We start from the raw sequence: 15,000 nt of genomic DNA, 5'->3' as shown, positions 1-15,000 counted from the left end.
TTCATCAGTAAATTTGTTAGAGAATCAGAATCCACCAATCCTAATGATGAAAAAATTAACACAAAATCGATTAGAATAAAAGAAATCAGTAAAAAAGTCCCTCGATGGTCATACAAATTAATTACCGAATTAGAACAAGAATCGGGAGAACATCAAGAAGGCGTACCAGTAGATCATGAAATTCGTTCAAGAAAAGCCAAACAGGTAGTAATTTTTACTGATATCAAGCAGGACACTGATACTAATACTAATACTAATACTACGGATACTAATACGCCCGATGAAACAGACGAGGTGACTTTGATACGCTATTCACAACAATCAGACTTTGAGCGAGATATAATCAAAGGTTCTATGCGGGCTCAAAGGCGTAAAATAGTTATTTGGAAATTGTTTCAAACAAATGCGCATTCCCCTCTTTTTTTGGACAGAATCAAAAAATTGCATCTTTTTTCTTTTGATATCTCCGGGTTGATTAAACTAATTTTTAGAAATTGGTTGGGGAAAGGAAAAGCATTCAAAATTGTAGAGTATACAGAAAAGCAAGCAAAAATGGAAGAGCAAGCAAAAATAGAAGAAAAAAAATGGAAGAACAAAATAAAAGAAGAGAAGAACAAAATAAAAGAGCAAGCGCGAATAGAGATAGCAGAGTTCTGGGATACCGTTCTTCCATTTTCGCAAGGAATAAGAGGTTGCATGTTACTAACTCACTCTATTTTTAGAAAATATATTCTATTCCCTTCATTGATAATTGCGAAAAATATTGGACGTATATTCCTATTTCAACGTCCTGAGTGGTCTGAGGATTTCCAGGAATTGAATAGAGAGATGCATGTTAAATGTACCTATAATGGTGTTCCATTATCCGAAACAGAATTTCCGAGAAATTGGTTGACAGACGGTATTCAGATAAAAATATTATTTCCTTTCTGTCTGAAACCTTGGCACAAATCGAAACAACGATCCTCTCAGAAAGATCTAATGAAAAAAGAAAAAGATGATTTTTGTTTTTTAACAATTTGGGGAATGGAAGCTCAAGTTCCTTTTGGGTCGCCCCGACAACGACCTTCCTTTTTTAAACCCATTTTTAAGGAACTCAAAAAAAAAATTGGAAAATTAAAAAATAAGTATTTTCGAGCTCTAATAGTTCTCAAAGAAAAAACAAAATTACTTGAAAAAGTTTCAAAAGAAACAAAACAATGGGTTATGAAAAGTGTTATTTTTATAAAAAAAATAATAAAAGAACTTTCAAAAGTAAATCCAATTTTATTATTTCGATTAAGCGAAGTAGAAGTATATGAATCGAGTGAAATTAAAGAAGAAAAAGATTCCATAATCAGCAATCAGATGATTCACGAATCATTTAGTCAAATTGCATCTCCGAGTTGGACAAATTCTTTATTGACAGAAAAAAAAATCAAGGATCTGACTGATAGAACAAGTACAATTCGAAATCAAATAGAAAGAATCACAAAAGAGAAAAAAAAAGTAACTCTAAGAATAAATAATCTTAGTCCTAACAAAACAAGTTATAATGCTAAAAGATTCGAAAAATGGCAAATATTAAAAAGAAGAAATGCTCGATTAATCTCTAAACTACCCCTTTTTTTAAAATTTTTCATTGAAAGAATATACACAGATATATTTTTATCTATGATTAATATTCCCAGAATGAATACAGAACTTTTTCTTGAATCAACAAAAAAAATTATTGATAAATCGATTTACAATAATGAAAGAAACCAAGAAAGAATTAATAAAAAAAAGAAAAATCCAATTCCGTTTATTTCGACTATAAAAAAGTCACTTGAGAATATTAGTAATAGTAAAAGAAATTCACATATTTTTTATGACCTATCTTACGTGTCCCAAGCATATGTATTTTTCAAATTATCACAAATCCAAGTTAGTAACTCGTATAAATTCAGATCTGTTCTTCAATATCAAGGGCTCCCTTTTTTTCTTAAGCCTGAAATAAAGGATTCTTTTGAAACACAAGGAATGGTTCTTTCGAAATTAGGGGATAAGAAACTTCGGAGTTATGAAATGAATCAATGGAAAAATTGGTTAAGAGGACATTATCAATACGATTTATCTGAGATCAGATGGTCTAGATTAATACCAGAAAAATGGCGAAATAGAGTTCATCGGCGTCGTATAGCTAAAAAGGAAAATTTAAGAAAATGGCATTCATATGAAAAAGACCAATTAATTGATTCCAAAAAACAAAAAGAATTTAAAGGATATTCATTATCTAATCACAAAGAAAATTTTCAAAAATACTATAGATATGATCTTTTATCATATAAATTTCTTAATTATGAAAATAAAACGGAATGCTTTTTTTATAGATCTCCGTTTCAAGGAAAGGTCGATATTCTATATATGAAAAAAAAGGCCGATAGAAAATATTTTGACTGGAAAATTATTGATTTTCATCTTAGACAAAAAGTCGATATTGAGGCCTGGATCACGATCGATCCCAATAGGAATCAAAATACTCAAATTCGTACTAATATTTCTCAAAAAATTCCGAAAAAAGATCTTTTTTATCTTATGATTCCAGAAATCAATCCACCAAACTCCCCAAAAGGATTTTTGGATTGGATGGGAATGAATGAAAAAATTCTAAAGCGTACCAGTTCGAATCTCGAACTTTGGTTCTTCCCAGAATTTATGTTACTTTATAATTCATATAAAACGAAACCCTGGTTTATACCAAGCAAATTACTTCTTTTAAATTTGAATCAGACTGAAAATCAAAATAGTAGTGAAAATAAAAAGATCAATGAAAAGGAAAAAGGAAGTTTTTTGATAGCATCAAATAAAAAACAGCGAAATCAAGAAGAAAAAGAACCCACAAGCGGAAGAAATCTTGGCCCCGCTCTCTCACAACAAAAAGATATTGAAGAAAATGATGCAAGAAAATCAGACCTGAAAAAAGGGAAAAAGAAAAAAAGCATCGCGGAAGCAGAACTAGAGTTGTTGCTGAAAGGTTATTTGCTTTTTCAATTGAGATGGTACGGTACTTTGAATGAAAGAATGATCGATAATATCAAGGTATATTGTTTCCTCCTTAGACTGATAGATCCAAGAAAAATGACTCTATCCTCGATTCAAACGAAAGAAATGAGTTTACAGCTTCTGCTGATGCATAAGAATTTAACTCTTACAGAATTGATGAAAAAGGGAGTATTGATTATAGAACCCATTCGTTTGTTTGGAAAAAAAGATGGACAATTTATTATGTATCAAACCATAGGTATTTCGTTGGTTCATAAGAATAAGCACCAAACCAATCTAAAATACCAAGAGCAAAGATATCTTTCTAAGAATCGTTTTGATTTACTTGTTCCTGAAAATATTTTATCGTTTAGACGTCGTAGAAAATTGAGAATTCTAATTTGTTTCAATTCAAAGAATAGAAATGATGTAGATAGAAATCCAGTATTTTGGAACGGAAAGAACGTAAAAAACAGCAGCCAAGTTTCACATGACAATAGCCATCTTGATAGAGAGAAAAATCCATTAATGAAATTAAAGCTCTTTCTTTGGCCTAATTTTCGATTAGAAGATTTAGCTTGTATGAATCGTTATTGGTTTGATACCAATAATGGCAGTCGTTTCAGTATGTTAAGGATACAGATGTATCCACGATTGAAAATTCGTGGATAATACACTTTTTCTATCTATCCTATACCCTATATTATATATAGGGTATATGAAAGCAAAGAAATACACAGATCCCATGTCTTGTCTCACATTTCATTCTAGTCTCCAATATTAAATGAATAATGTCTCAATTAGATCTCTAAATGAATCAACAGAACCCCTCTTCATTTTAGGTCTAAATTCTTCAATGCGAAAATGTACCAACCCTTTTCTATCCCTATCTTGAAATTGGATTGATTGATTTGAATTCAGAAAATTAGGAGTTCATAAAGAAATTCGGATTAGAATATACCACATTCAAATTAATGGCATTATTATTACTGATCGGTAAAATCCATATCTGTAAAAAGGGGAAGGGGGAATTTTTTTTATGGTCAAAAATTCATTCAGTTCGGTTATTTCTCAAAAAGAAAACGAAGAAAACAGAGGATCTGTTGAATTTCAAGTATTCAGTTTCACCACTAAAATAAGGAGACTTACTTCACATTTGGAATTACACAAAAAAGACTCCTCATCTCAGAGAGGTTTGCGAAAAATTTTGGGAAAACGTCAACGACTGCTGGCCTATTTGTCAAAAAAAAATAGAGGACGCTATAAAGAATTAATTGGTGAGTTGGATATTCGAGAGAGAAAAACTCGTTAATTTAAAGCGTGATACCGTTTGAACTTAGTCGTTTAAATTTTGATGAACTTCTTTTTACTTTCAGCAATCCATGGAAGAATGACTCGGGAAAAAACTTATGATTGCACCAACTACAAGAAAAGACCTCATGATAGTCAATATGGGCCCTCACCACCCATCAATGCATGGTGTTCTTCGACTGATCGTTACTCTCGATGGTGAAGATGTTATTGACTGTGAACCAATATTGGGTTATTTACATAGAGGGATGGAGAAAATTGCGGAAAATCGAACAATTATACAATATTTGCCTTATGTAACGCGTTGGGATTATTTAGCTACTATGTTCACAGAAGCAATAACCGTAAATGGACCCGAACAGCTAGGCAATATTCAAGTACCTAAAAGGGCTAGCTATATCAGAGCTATTATGTTGGAGTTGAGTCGTATCGCTTCCCATTTGTTATGGCTTGGCCCTTTTATGGCAGATATTGGGGCACAGACCCCTTTCTTCTATATTTTTCGAGAACGAGAATTGATATATGACCTATTCGAAGCTGCTACCGGTATGCGCATGATGCATAATTATTTTCGTATCGGAGGAGTCGCTGCTGATCTACCTTATGGTTGGATAGATAAATGTTTGGATTTTTGCGATTATTTTTTAACCGGGGTTGCTGAATATCAAAAGCTTATTACACGGAATCCTATTTTTTTAGAACGGGTTGAAGGCGTAGGCATTATTGGCGCAGAAGAAGCACTAAATTGGGGTTTATCAGGACCAATGCTACGAGCTTCCGGAATACAATGGGATCTTCGTAAAGTTGATCGTTATGAGTGTTACGACGAATTTGATTGGGAGATCCAATGGCAAAAAGAAGGGGATTCATTAGCTCGGTATTTAGTACGAATCAGTGAAATGACAGAATCCATAAAAATTATCCAACAGGCTCTGGAAGGAATTCCAGGGGGACCCTATGAGAATTTAGAAATCCGACGCTTTGATAGAATAAAAGACCCTGAATGGAATGATTTTGAATATCGATTTATTAGTAAAAAACCTTCTCCAACTTTTGAATTGTCCAAGCAAGAACTTTATGTAAGAGTCGAAGCACCAAAAGGGGAATTGGGAATTTTTCTGATAGGAGATCAGAGTGTTTTTCCTTGGAGATGGAAAATTCGCCCACCGGGTTTTATCAACTTGCAAATTCTTCCTCAGTTAGTTAAAAGAATGAAATTGGCTGATATTATGACGATATTAGGTAGCATAGATATCATTATGGGAGAAGTTGATCGTTGAAATGATAATTGATACAACAGAAATACAAGCTATCAATTCTTTTTCCAGATTTGAATCCTTAAAAGAAGTCTATGGGATCATATGGATGTTTGTCCCTATTTTGACTCTTGTATTAGGAATCACACTAGGTGTACTAGTAATTGTTTGGTTAGAAAGAGAAATATCTGCAGGGATACAACAACGTATTGGACCCGAATACGCCGGGCCTTTGGGAATTCTTCAAGCTCTAGCAGATGGTACAAAACTACTTTTCAAAGAGAATCTTCTTCCATCTAGAGGAGATACTCGTTTATTCAGTATCGGGCCATCCATAGCAGTCATATCCATTTTACTAAGCTATTCAGTAATTCCTTTTAGTTATCGCTTTATTCTAGCCGATCTTAGTATCGGTGTTTTTTTATGGATCGCCGTTTCAAGTCTTGCTCCCATTGGACTTCTTATGTCAGGATATGGATCAAATAATAAATATTCCTTTTTAGGTGGATTAAGGGCTGCTGCTCAATCAATTAGTTATGAAATACCATTAACTCTATGTGTATTATCAATATCTCTACGTGTGATTCGGTGAGACATAAAATTTCCCCTATTTCTTTTCTTTCTAGCAAGAAAATTGAATGAGTGGAATATCTATTTTTTTTTTATTCATCATTGGGGTTGATGAACTAAACCAGATAGTTATATGAGTGAAATAAAACAGCTTACAAATTTGCTGTTAAAGGAATTCAATCTCATTTCCTATGTACAAGAATTAAGTGAAAGTAAACATAAGCAGTCGAGACTGTTTACCCCAAGATTTCTTGATTAGTCATCATGGCTTGAAGCGGGTTCAAAAGATCAACTGTATGGGGTTTTTATTATCTATTACCATAGATGTATTACCCTAATGAGAGATTCAAAAAAATGAGTGGATGGTTAGGAAGACCAAGATACACAAAGGATTAGTAATAGAGATTCTGTAAATTATCCAACAGGATATTTCTTTATAGAAAAGTAATGCGAATTGGGGCTTTAAGTTGGTAGAAATGATTAAGAAGTACTCCCCGCGATTTCGATCCAGAGTATGTTCCTATCCACCGATTAAGTAAATAACTATCAAGAACGAAGAAATCTTTTACTTTGGGTAATGTCCCTTTTTCTGAGAAAGGAGAATAGGAACGAAATACAATCGAAAGACTAGAATTGCAAAAACAAAAAGATCTCCTTTTGTTTATTCAAAAGTATTTCCATTTTATTTAGAGAAATACAATTCTTGTTATATAATGTAATGTCTAATTCTTTTTCGTAATTAAAAACGATAGGTTGAAATATCTATGTGATATTCCTATAAAAAAAGTCTTTTTTTTTATTCAAGGATAAAGTTATTAATCAACAAAGAAAAATGAAAATTCTTAAAAGATGAGATCAATTCAGAAGCACTTTTTTATTATAAATCTAGCAGACAGAATTCCATTGGTCTAATTCTAGGCCTTAGGATAAGAGTTTGACTCTCTATCGATCCTACAAACACATCAAAATAAATAATGCCGAAAGGTCCTTAGATTTATTTGTGACCTATGAGGAGCCGTATGAGGTGAAAATCTCATGTACGGTTCTGTAATAGCGACGGGAACAGTGATGTTATCATCGACTATGATTATCTAACAGTTCAAGTACAGTTGATATAGTTGAAGCGCAGTCAAAATATGGTTTTTGGGGATGGAATTTGTGGCGTCAACCTATAGGGTTTATCGTTTTTCTAATTTCTTCTCTAGCCGAGTGTGAGAGATTACCCTTTGATTTACCAGAAGCAGAAGAAGAATTAGTAGCAGGTTATCAAACCGAATATTCAGGTATCAAATTTGGTTTATTTTACGTTGCTTCGTATCTAAATCTACTAGTTTCTTCATTATTTGTAACAGTTCTTTACTTGGGGGGTTGGAATCTTTCTATTCCATATATATTCGTTCCTGAGCTTTTTGACATAAATAAAAGAAGTCAAGTTTTTGGAACAATAATCAGTATCTTTATTACATTAGCTAAAACTTATTTGTTCTTGTTCATTTCTATTGCAACAAGATGGACTTTACCGAGACTGAGAATGGACCAACTATTAAATCTTGGATGGAAATTTCTTTTACCTATTTCTCTAGGTAATCTATTATTAACAACTTCGTCCCAACTTCTTTCACTGTAAAGGAATAGAATATTCTATCTTCACAACTTGTCTCAAACAAGAGAAAGAAACAAGTAAAATTATTTATAGCTATTCAGATATGTTCCCTATGCTAACTCAGTTCTTGAATTCTGGTCAACAAACAATACGAGCTGCCAGGTACATTGGTCAAGGTTTCATGATTACCTTGTCCCACGCGAATCGTTTACCTGTAACTATTCAATACCCCTACGAAAAATTGATCACATCGGAACGTTTCCGAGGCCGAATCCATTTTGAATTTGATAAATGCATTGCTTGTGAAGTATGTGTTCGTGTATGTCCTATAGATCTACCCGTTGTTGATTGGAAATTGGAGACTAATATTCGAAAGAAACGATTACTTAATTACAGTATTGATTTTGGAATCTGTATATTTTGTGGTAATTGCGTTGAGTATTGTCCAACAAATTGTTTATCAATGACTGAAGAATATGAACTTTCTACTTATGATCGTCACGAATTGAATTATAATCAAATTGCTTTAGGTCGGTTACCGGTGTCAATAATTGACGATTACACAATTCGAACAATTTCTTCGAATTCACCTCAAATAAAAAATGTATAAAAACCTTGATTCAAAAAACATTTACAAATTCAAAATCAAAATAGCTTTTGGATCTAAAGGAATGAGGTTTTTGCTTGGTCAATACAAACGAACGGTCGGTTGGCGAGAATCGTGGCTTCATTTTCATTGAAAATCGATTTCTATTCGAATAATGATTTCAAAATATATAGTTTCAACCTCTGCTTTCGAGAATAAGAGTAGCCCACTAACTGTATCTACATCAATCCACACCACCCCCATTCAAATTTCATTCAATTAAGAATTATCCTATTTTTCAGGATAACTTCTTTCCTGGTCAGGTCAACAAAGGCATGAAATATTTCGATTTATTTTTTCTATAAAATCAAATGGATTTACCTGGACCAATACATGATTTTCTTTTAGTCTTTCTGGGATCGGGTCTTATATTAGGAAGTCTGGCAGTAGTATTACTTCCGAATCCAATTTATTCGGCCTTTTCATTGGGATTGGTTCTTTTTTGTATATCCTTATTCTATATTTTATCGAACTCGTATTTTGTAGCTGCTGCGCAGCTCCTTATTTATGTAGGAGCTATAAATGTTTTAATCATTTTTGCTGTGATGTTCATGAATGGTTCAGAATATTACAAAGATTTTCATCTTTGGACCGTTGGGGATGGAGTTACTTCAATCGTTTGTACAAGTCTTTTTATTTCACTAATTACTACTATTCTAGATACGTCCTGGTATGGGATCATTTGGACTACAAAATCAAATCAGATTCTAGAGCAAGATTTGATAAGTAATAGTCAACAAATTGGAATTCATTTATCAACAGATTTTTTTCTTCCATTTGAACTCATTTCAATAATTCTTTTAGTCGCTTTAATAGGTGCAATTGCTATAGCTCGTCAATAAATAATAAATTTTTAAAATGAGTAAGGCAAATAGAATCAACAGAAAAAGAATGTTATAATCCTTTATTTAATTTGAATTCCTGTCTAAAATGAAAATAGAATAGAAAAACTTTAGTTTTCTATCGATCTATTCCCTTATTTTGTTCCATACTTGTTAGAATCGAATCGATTGAATTATTGTTCAGATTGAAATGAATATGAATCAAGATTGATAAGGAGTTGGTTAATGATGCTCGAACATATACTTGTTTTGAGTGCCTATTTATTTTCTATTGGTATCTATGGATTGATCACAAGTCGAAATATGGTTAGAGCCCTTATGTGTCTTGAACTTATATTAAATTCAGTTAATATCAATTTTGTAACATTTTCTGATATTTTTGATAATCGTCAATTAAGAGGAGACATTTTCTCAATTTTTGTTATAGCTATTGCAGCCGCTGAAGCAGCTATTGGACCGGCTATTGTTTCATCAATTTATCGTAACAGAAAATCAACTCGTATTAACCAATCAAATTTGTTGAATAAATAGTATTAATCATATAAATGGAAATTTGAATATTCATAAATTCATTCAAATTAGCAGGTTTGATACGGGTAAGGTATGATCGTGGTTGCAAAAACATAAGAAATCAAAGTATTTTGGCCCTTGCTCATAAACCAATTCGGAAGTAGATTGATTCTGATCACTCATTGATTCGTCTGGTATCTAAATATAGGATTTATTTAGAAGTTAGTTTACTAGACCGAAATTTTATGACGTTCAAAAATGTATAGATCCAATGTCACATTCAGTAAAGATTTATGATACATGTATAGGATGTACTCAATGTGTCCGCGCGTGCCCTACCGATGTATTAGAAATGATACCCTGGGACGGATGTAAAGCTAAACAAATCGCTTCTGCTCCAAGAACCGAGGACTGTGTTGGTTGTAAGCGATGTGAATCCGCCTGTCCAACGGATTTCTTGAGTGTTCGAGTTTATTTATGGCATGAAACAACTCGCAGTATGGGTCTAGCTTATTGATACGTTCCATAAAACTCTACTTGAATCCATTTTCTTTTTTTTTACCGACAAAATCCGTGCTCAAAATAGTTGAATTTTATTTTGAGCACGGATTTTTCTGGCCCAAGTGTATCTTGTCTTTACCACGAATCATTTTCCTTGCTTAACAATAATTGTAGTTTTGCCAATATTTGCGGGTTCCTTAATTTTCTTTCTTCCACATAGAGGAAATAGAGTAATTCGTTGGTATACTATATCTATGTGTATCTTAGAACTTCTTCTAACGACTTATGCATTCTGTTATCATTTCCAATCGGATGATCCATTAATCCAACTGGTGGAGGATTATGAATGGATCAATTTTTTTGATTTCCATTGGAGATTGGGAATAGATGGACTCTCTATAGGACCCATTTTACTGACGGGATTCATCACTACTTTAGCTACTTTAGCGGCTTGGCCAGTTACTCGAGATTCTCGATTATTTAATTTCCTGATGTTAGCAATGTACAGTGGGCAAATAGGATTATTTTCTTCTCGGGACCTTTTACTTTTTTTCCTCATGTGGGAGTTAGAATTAATTCCCGTTTATCTACTTGTATCCATGTGGGGAGGAAAAAAACGTCTGTACTCAGCTACAAAATTTATTTTGTACACGGCGGGGGGTTCTGTTTTTCTTTTAATGGGAGTTCTGGGTATCGGTTTATATGGTTCTACTGAACCAACATTAAATTTGGAAATATTAGCCAATCAGTCCTATCCTGTGGCCTTGGAAATAATATTATATATTGGATTTTTTATTGCTTTTGCTGTCAAATTGCCAATCATACCCCTACATACATGGTTACCAGATACCCATGGAGAGGCGCATTATAGTACTTGTATGCTTCTAGCCGGAATCTTATTAAAAATGGGAGCGTACGGATTAGTTCGGATCAATATGGAATTATTCCCTCATGCTCATTCTATATTTTCTCCTTGGTTGATGATAGTAGGGGCAATGCAAATAATCTACGCAGCTTCAACATCTCTCGGTCAACGGAATTTAAAAAAAAGAATAGCCTATTCCTCTGTATCTCATATGGGTTTCATAATTATAGGAATTGGTTCTATCACCGATATGGGACTCAACGGAGCCCTTTTACAAATAATCTCGCATGGATTGATTGGTGCGGCACTTTTTTTCTTGGCCGGAACGACTTATGATAGAATACGTCTTGTTTATCTTGACGAAATGGGCGGAATAGCTATCCCAATGCCAAAAATATTCACGATGTTCAGTAGCTTTTCGCTGGCCTCCCTTGCATTACCGGGTATGAGTGGTTTTGTTGCCGAATTAATAGTTTTTTTTGGACTACTTACTAGTCCAAAATATCTTTTAATGACAAAACTCCTAATTACTTTTGTAATGGCAATTGGAATGATATTAACTCCTATTTATTTATTATCTATGTTACGACAGATGTTCTATGGATACAAGATATTTAATGTTCCAAACTCTTTTTTTGTTGATTCTGGACCACGAGAGTTATTTCTTTCGATCTCTATTTTTTTACCCGTACTAGGTATTGGTATGTACCCTGATTTTGTTCTTTCACTATCAGTTGAAAAGGTTGAAGTTATTCTATCTAATTTTTTTTATAGATAGTTTTTATTCATAAAAAAAAGAAAAATAAAAAAAATCTTATCATTGAAAAAAATGTTCGTTGTACAATGACAAAAAGAAGGCTTTTTCTTCTTCTCTTACGTTAAGTAAAAAAATGAATTTGAACTGGCGAGAACCCGGTGAATCACTACAATATTTGATTCACCGGGTTCTCGCCAGTTCACACAAAGTTTTTTTATCTGATATACGCTGTACACCTTTCTATTCCTATTGGTAAGAACCCCCTTTTTGAATTCAATTAGATGTTAATGTAAATGAACCATAACTATGTAGTCCTATTCCTAATAGATTGACCCCAAAATAGCATATCCAAATTATAAGAAATCCAATAGACGCGACAATTGCTGAATTTCTACCCTCCCATTTTATATTTGTTCGAATATGTAAATAAATCGCGAATACGATCCAAGTAATAAAAGCCCAAGTTTCTTTTGGATCCCAACTCCAATAGGATCCCCACGCTTCGTTAGCCCATACTGCTCCAGAAAGAATTCCTATGGTTAAAAAGATAAATCCTAGACTAATAACCCGATAACTCCAATAATCCAATTGTTGAATCAATTGTGACCTGTAATAATTCTTTGGATTTGGAGCAAAAAAAGAAGTATTTTCTAAAACATTACTTCGTTCATTCATGTATTCGATTTTACCAAAAAAAAATGACTCATTGAAATTTAATAAACCATAACTCGTAGAAAAAAACCTTCTCTTTTTTCTAACTGTAATGACTAGAAGTGATACTGATAATAATGATCCACATAAAAGGGCCGCATAGCCTAATATCATCATACTTACGTGCATTATTAGCCACTCTGATTGAAGAGCGGGTACTAATATTGTGGATTCGTGTATTTCAGTTAAAAGACCTGAAGTAGCAAACCCTTGGGTAAAAATCGCACTTGGGCCAATTATTGTGCTTAGAAGATTTTGATTTTTTTTGAAATACGGAACTATATGAATAAGGGAAAAACTCCATGAAAGAAAGATTAATGATTCATATAAATCGCTTAGTGGAAAATGTCCCGAATAAATCCAACGAGTAATTAATAATCCTGTTATACAGAAAAAAGTCATTATCATGCCCTTTTCGGATGAATCATAGAGTTTTACGATTTCATCGACTAAAAAGGTTATCAAATTAATTGTAATTAGAATTGAAACGGTCGAAAAAGAAATATGAGTTAATATATGCTCTAAGGTTGAAAATATCATAAAAATAAAAAAAAGGATTCCCTAAGTTATAAAATCGAAATCGGGAATTGAATTCATTATAGGATCTATTTACTTTTTTTAGGAGATGACATGCCGCCACTCGGACTCGAACCGAGATGCTCTAGCACTGCTTCCTAAGAGCAGCGTGTCTACCAATTTCACCATAGCGGCTTGTCTTGAACTCATAATAGCCTATGAATAAGCAATCGTCTAGATTTAAGAATTCAATCGGGTGCAATATTTTTTAGGAAAGATTCAAATTGATGAATAAAAATTCGTTCAAATAGGTATTTGAAGGTTCATTATTTTAGTTTAGGGTCTTAGTTTTATTGTGTATTTTATACTCTCCTCGGCCTGAACTCTTGTAAAACAAGACAGGTACTACTATGAATTAAGGGATAGAACCCCCCAAAAAACATTTTTCTTTTAATGAACTCTTTTTGATTTATTTGATTTCAAAAAGTGAAACCAAAAAATCAATTTGATCAATGAATCAATGAACAAAAAAAAAAAGACCCTATTTTGGATCATTAAAAATTGACACATATTTATCCAGAATCTCTTCCCTAAGTGTTTTTGCCCGGATTGATGGGAAAAGATATATGGGGGTCTATATAGGAATTCAGAGAAAATCAAAAAGTAAGAAAGTTACACAAAAGGGTTTCGAATTTGAATCAATTAGTTTCAATGCTTTTAGTAACGAAAGATTTTCTATCGGCCCTTCTGTAGAGAAAAAGTCGATCTATAGGAAAAAGAAAACCTTATATTATTGTAACAAATAGGTTGATGGGGAAAATAATACTCCCCACCTTGGAAATGATAAAATATACTAAAAAAAATTGAGTATCTTGTCTTTTTTGTCAACAAAAATAAAGTATTCTTTTTTTTCGAATTCGGTAAGGTAAACAGAAGAATTCTTATTCTACATATTCTAAGAGCGGAACGAATTCCATTTCCTATTGATTAACCCAAGAGGGAATGGAAATTGGGAATTGGATTTTGAAATGAAATGGGTCAATTTTTGAGTCAGGCCGATTCAGATTATTTCAACGTGTTATGTTTTATTTCTTATTTTATTTGTTTTTCGCACAAAAAAACTTTTTGAATTCCCGGTAGAAAGAGATTTCCCTAAAGAAAACGCTTTTAACGCTGCCCAATACCCCTTCCTTTTCCAAAAATTTTTACGAATACGCTTTTTTGATGCAGAAGTACGTTTTTTTGGAACTGCCATTTAAATAAAAATTAAGAGATTACTCATTGGTATAGCTGGATGTGAAAGACATCTATTGTTCAAAAAGAATCTGCGCTTTTCTAATTCATTGTGTATATCTTTTCTAGATAATATTTTTTTTCTAAAAAGAAAAAAGAATAGATAAGATGGGTGAAAAATATGGGAAAATTGCATAAACTATTTTTAAAAATAGAAAAAAAAAGAGCATTCTTCTTTTTTTTTAATAACTTGTCAAACTCGGGAAAAATAGGCCTCATTTGACTTGAATTTTCAAATTCGAAGGAGACTAGTAATTAATCTCTTTCTTTCATATGATTTGACCAATTGTAACTTCTTGATTTGAATATTTGAAGTATTTAACAAGAAAGAAAAAGTAAAAAGAACGAAAAATTCAAAAATTCTATTTATTGAAATTAGTTAGTGCATATCTTCATTTTTTTATTGACTCCTTTCAAAAGAGGTAAGGTCCGGTGAATCGGAAATAATTAATATTAATTAAGAATTTAAAAACTTTTTTATGGAACAGACATATCAATATGCGTGGATCATACCTTTCGTTCCACTTCCAGTTCCTGTGTTAATAGGAGTGGGACTTCTTCTTTTTCCGACAGCAACAAAAAAGCTTCGTCGTATGTGGGCTTTTCCGAGTATTTT

The 15,000-nt window shown here is 32.7% G+C and overlaps 12 protein-coding genes and 1 non-coding gene; 10 read left to right on the top strand and 3 right to left on the bottom strand. All coding sequences in view use genetic code 11, as the record gives it.

The window, feature by feature from the left end:
* Nucleotides 1-3,675, top strand: part of ycf1 — a 5,370-nt gene extending 1,695 nt beyond the window's left edge. The window contains exon 1 of the mRNA in view: nucleotides 1-3,675. This exon is cut by the window's left edge and continues 1,695 nt beyond it. Within this exon, the coding sequence (YP_004935725.1) occupies nucleotides 1-3,675 (3,675 nt within the window).
* Nucleotides 3,676-4,042: 367 nt separating this feature from the next.
* On the top strand, nucleotides 4,043-4,315 carry rps15 (ribosomal protein S15). The gene has a single exon. It carries the CDS (start codon nucleotides 4,043-4,045, stop codon nucleotides 4,313-4,315), a length of 273 nt encoding a protein of 90 aa, YP_004935724.1.
* Nucleotides 4,316-4,412: 97 nt separating this feature from the next.
* Nucleotides 4,413-5,594, top strand: ndhH (NADH dehydrogenase subunit 7). The gene has a single exon. The coding sequence runs from the start codon at nucleotides 4,413-4,415 to the stop codon at nucleotides 5,592-5,594; it is 1,182 nt and encodes a 393-aa protein (YP_004935723.1).
* Nucleotide 5,595: 1 nt separating this feature from the next.
* ndhA (NADH dehydrogenase subunit 1) lies at nucleotides 5,596-7,767 on the top strand. One transcript has 2 exons: nucleotides 5,596-6,148; nucleotides 7,229-7,767. The coding sequence occupies exons 1-2, from the start codon at nucleotides 5,596-5,598 to the stop codon at nucleotides 7,765-7,767; spliced, it is 1,092 nt and encodes a 363-aa protein (YP_004935722.1).
* A 79-nt stretch (nucleotides 7,768-7,846) lies between these two features.
* On the top strand, nucleotides 7,847-8,353 carry ndhI (NADH dehydrogenase subunit I). Its single transcript has one exon. The coding sequence runs from the start codon at nucleotides 7,847-7,849 to the stop codon at nucleotides 8,351-8,353; it is 507 nt and encodes a 168-aa protein (YP_004935721.1).
* A 347-nt stretch (nucleotides 8,354-8,700) lies between these two features.
* Nucleotides 8,701-9,231, top strand: ndhG (NADH dehydrogenase subunit 6). The gene has a single exon. It carries the CDS (start codon nucleotides 8,701-8,703, stop codon nucleotides 9,229-9,231), a length of 531 nt encoding a protein of 176 aa, YP_004935720.1.
* Nucleotides 9,232-9,456: 225 nt separating this feature from the next.
* On the top strand, nucleotides 9,457-9,762 carry ndhE (NADH dehydrogenase subunit 4L). Its single transcript has one exon. It carries the CDS (start codon nucleotides 9,457-9,459, stop codon nucleotides 9,760-9,762), a length of 306 nt encoding a protein of 101 aa, YP_004935719.1.
* Nucleotides 9,763-10,012: 250 nt separating this feature from the next.
* psaC (photosystem I subunit VII) lies at nucleotides 10,013-10,258 on the top strand. Its single transcript has one exon. The coding sequence runs from the start codon at nucleotides 10,013-10,015 to the stop codon at nucleotides 10,256-10,258; it is 246 nt and encodes an 81-aa protein (YP_004935718.1).
* A 124-nt stretch (nucleotides 10,259-10,382) lies between these two features.
* On the top strand, nucleotides 10,383-11,885 carry ndhD (NADH dehydrogenase subunit 4). The gene is given in 1 exon segment: nucleotides 10,383-11,885. A coding segment is annotated over 1 exon segment (1,503 nt).
* A 252-nt stretch (nucleotides 11,886-12,137) lies between these two features.
* On the bottom strand, nucleotides 12,138-13,115 carry ccsA (cytochrome c biogenesis protein). Its single transcript has one exon. The coding sequence runs from the start codon at nucleotides 13,113-13,115 to the stop codon at nucleotides 12,138-12,140; it is 978 nt and encodes a 325-aa protein (YP_004935716.1).
* A 91-nt stretch (nucleotides 13,116-13,206) lies between these two features.
* On the bottom strand, nucleotides 13,207-13,286 carry tRNA-Leu (UAG). The gene has a single exon. It is a non-coding gene; the product is annotated as a tRNA-Leu (tRNA).
* An 883-nt stretch (nucleotides 13,287-14,169) lies between these two features.
* On the bottom strand, nucleotides 14,170-14,346 carry rpl32 (ribosomal protein L32). The gene has a single exon. It carries the CDS (start codon nucleotides 14,344-14,346, stop codon nucleotides 14,170-14,172), a length of 177 nt encoding a protein of 58 aa, YP_004935715.1.
* Nucleotides 14,347-14,863: 517 nt separating this feature from the next.
* ndhF (NADH dehydrogenase subunit 5) overlaps nucleotides 14,864-15,000 on the top strand; it is a 2,256-nt gene continuing 2,119 nt past the window's right edge. Inside the window, exon 1 of the mRNA in view lies at nucleotides 14,864-15,000. This exon is cut by the window's right edge and continues 2,119 nt beyond it. Within this exon, the coding sequence (YP_004935714.1) occupies nucleotides 14,864-15,000 (137 nt within the window).

The sequence above is a fragment of the chloroplast genome of Sesamum indicum, assembly GCF_000512975.1.
Source record: "Sesamum indicum chloroplast, complete genome".
NCBI lineage: Eukaryota > Viridiplantae > Streptophyta > Magnoliopsida > Lamiales > Pedaliaceae > Sesamum > Sesamum indicum.
Note: the sequence above shows the minus strand (reverse complement) of the source record. Positions and strands in the feature narration are given on the sequence as shown.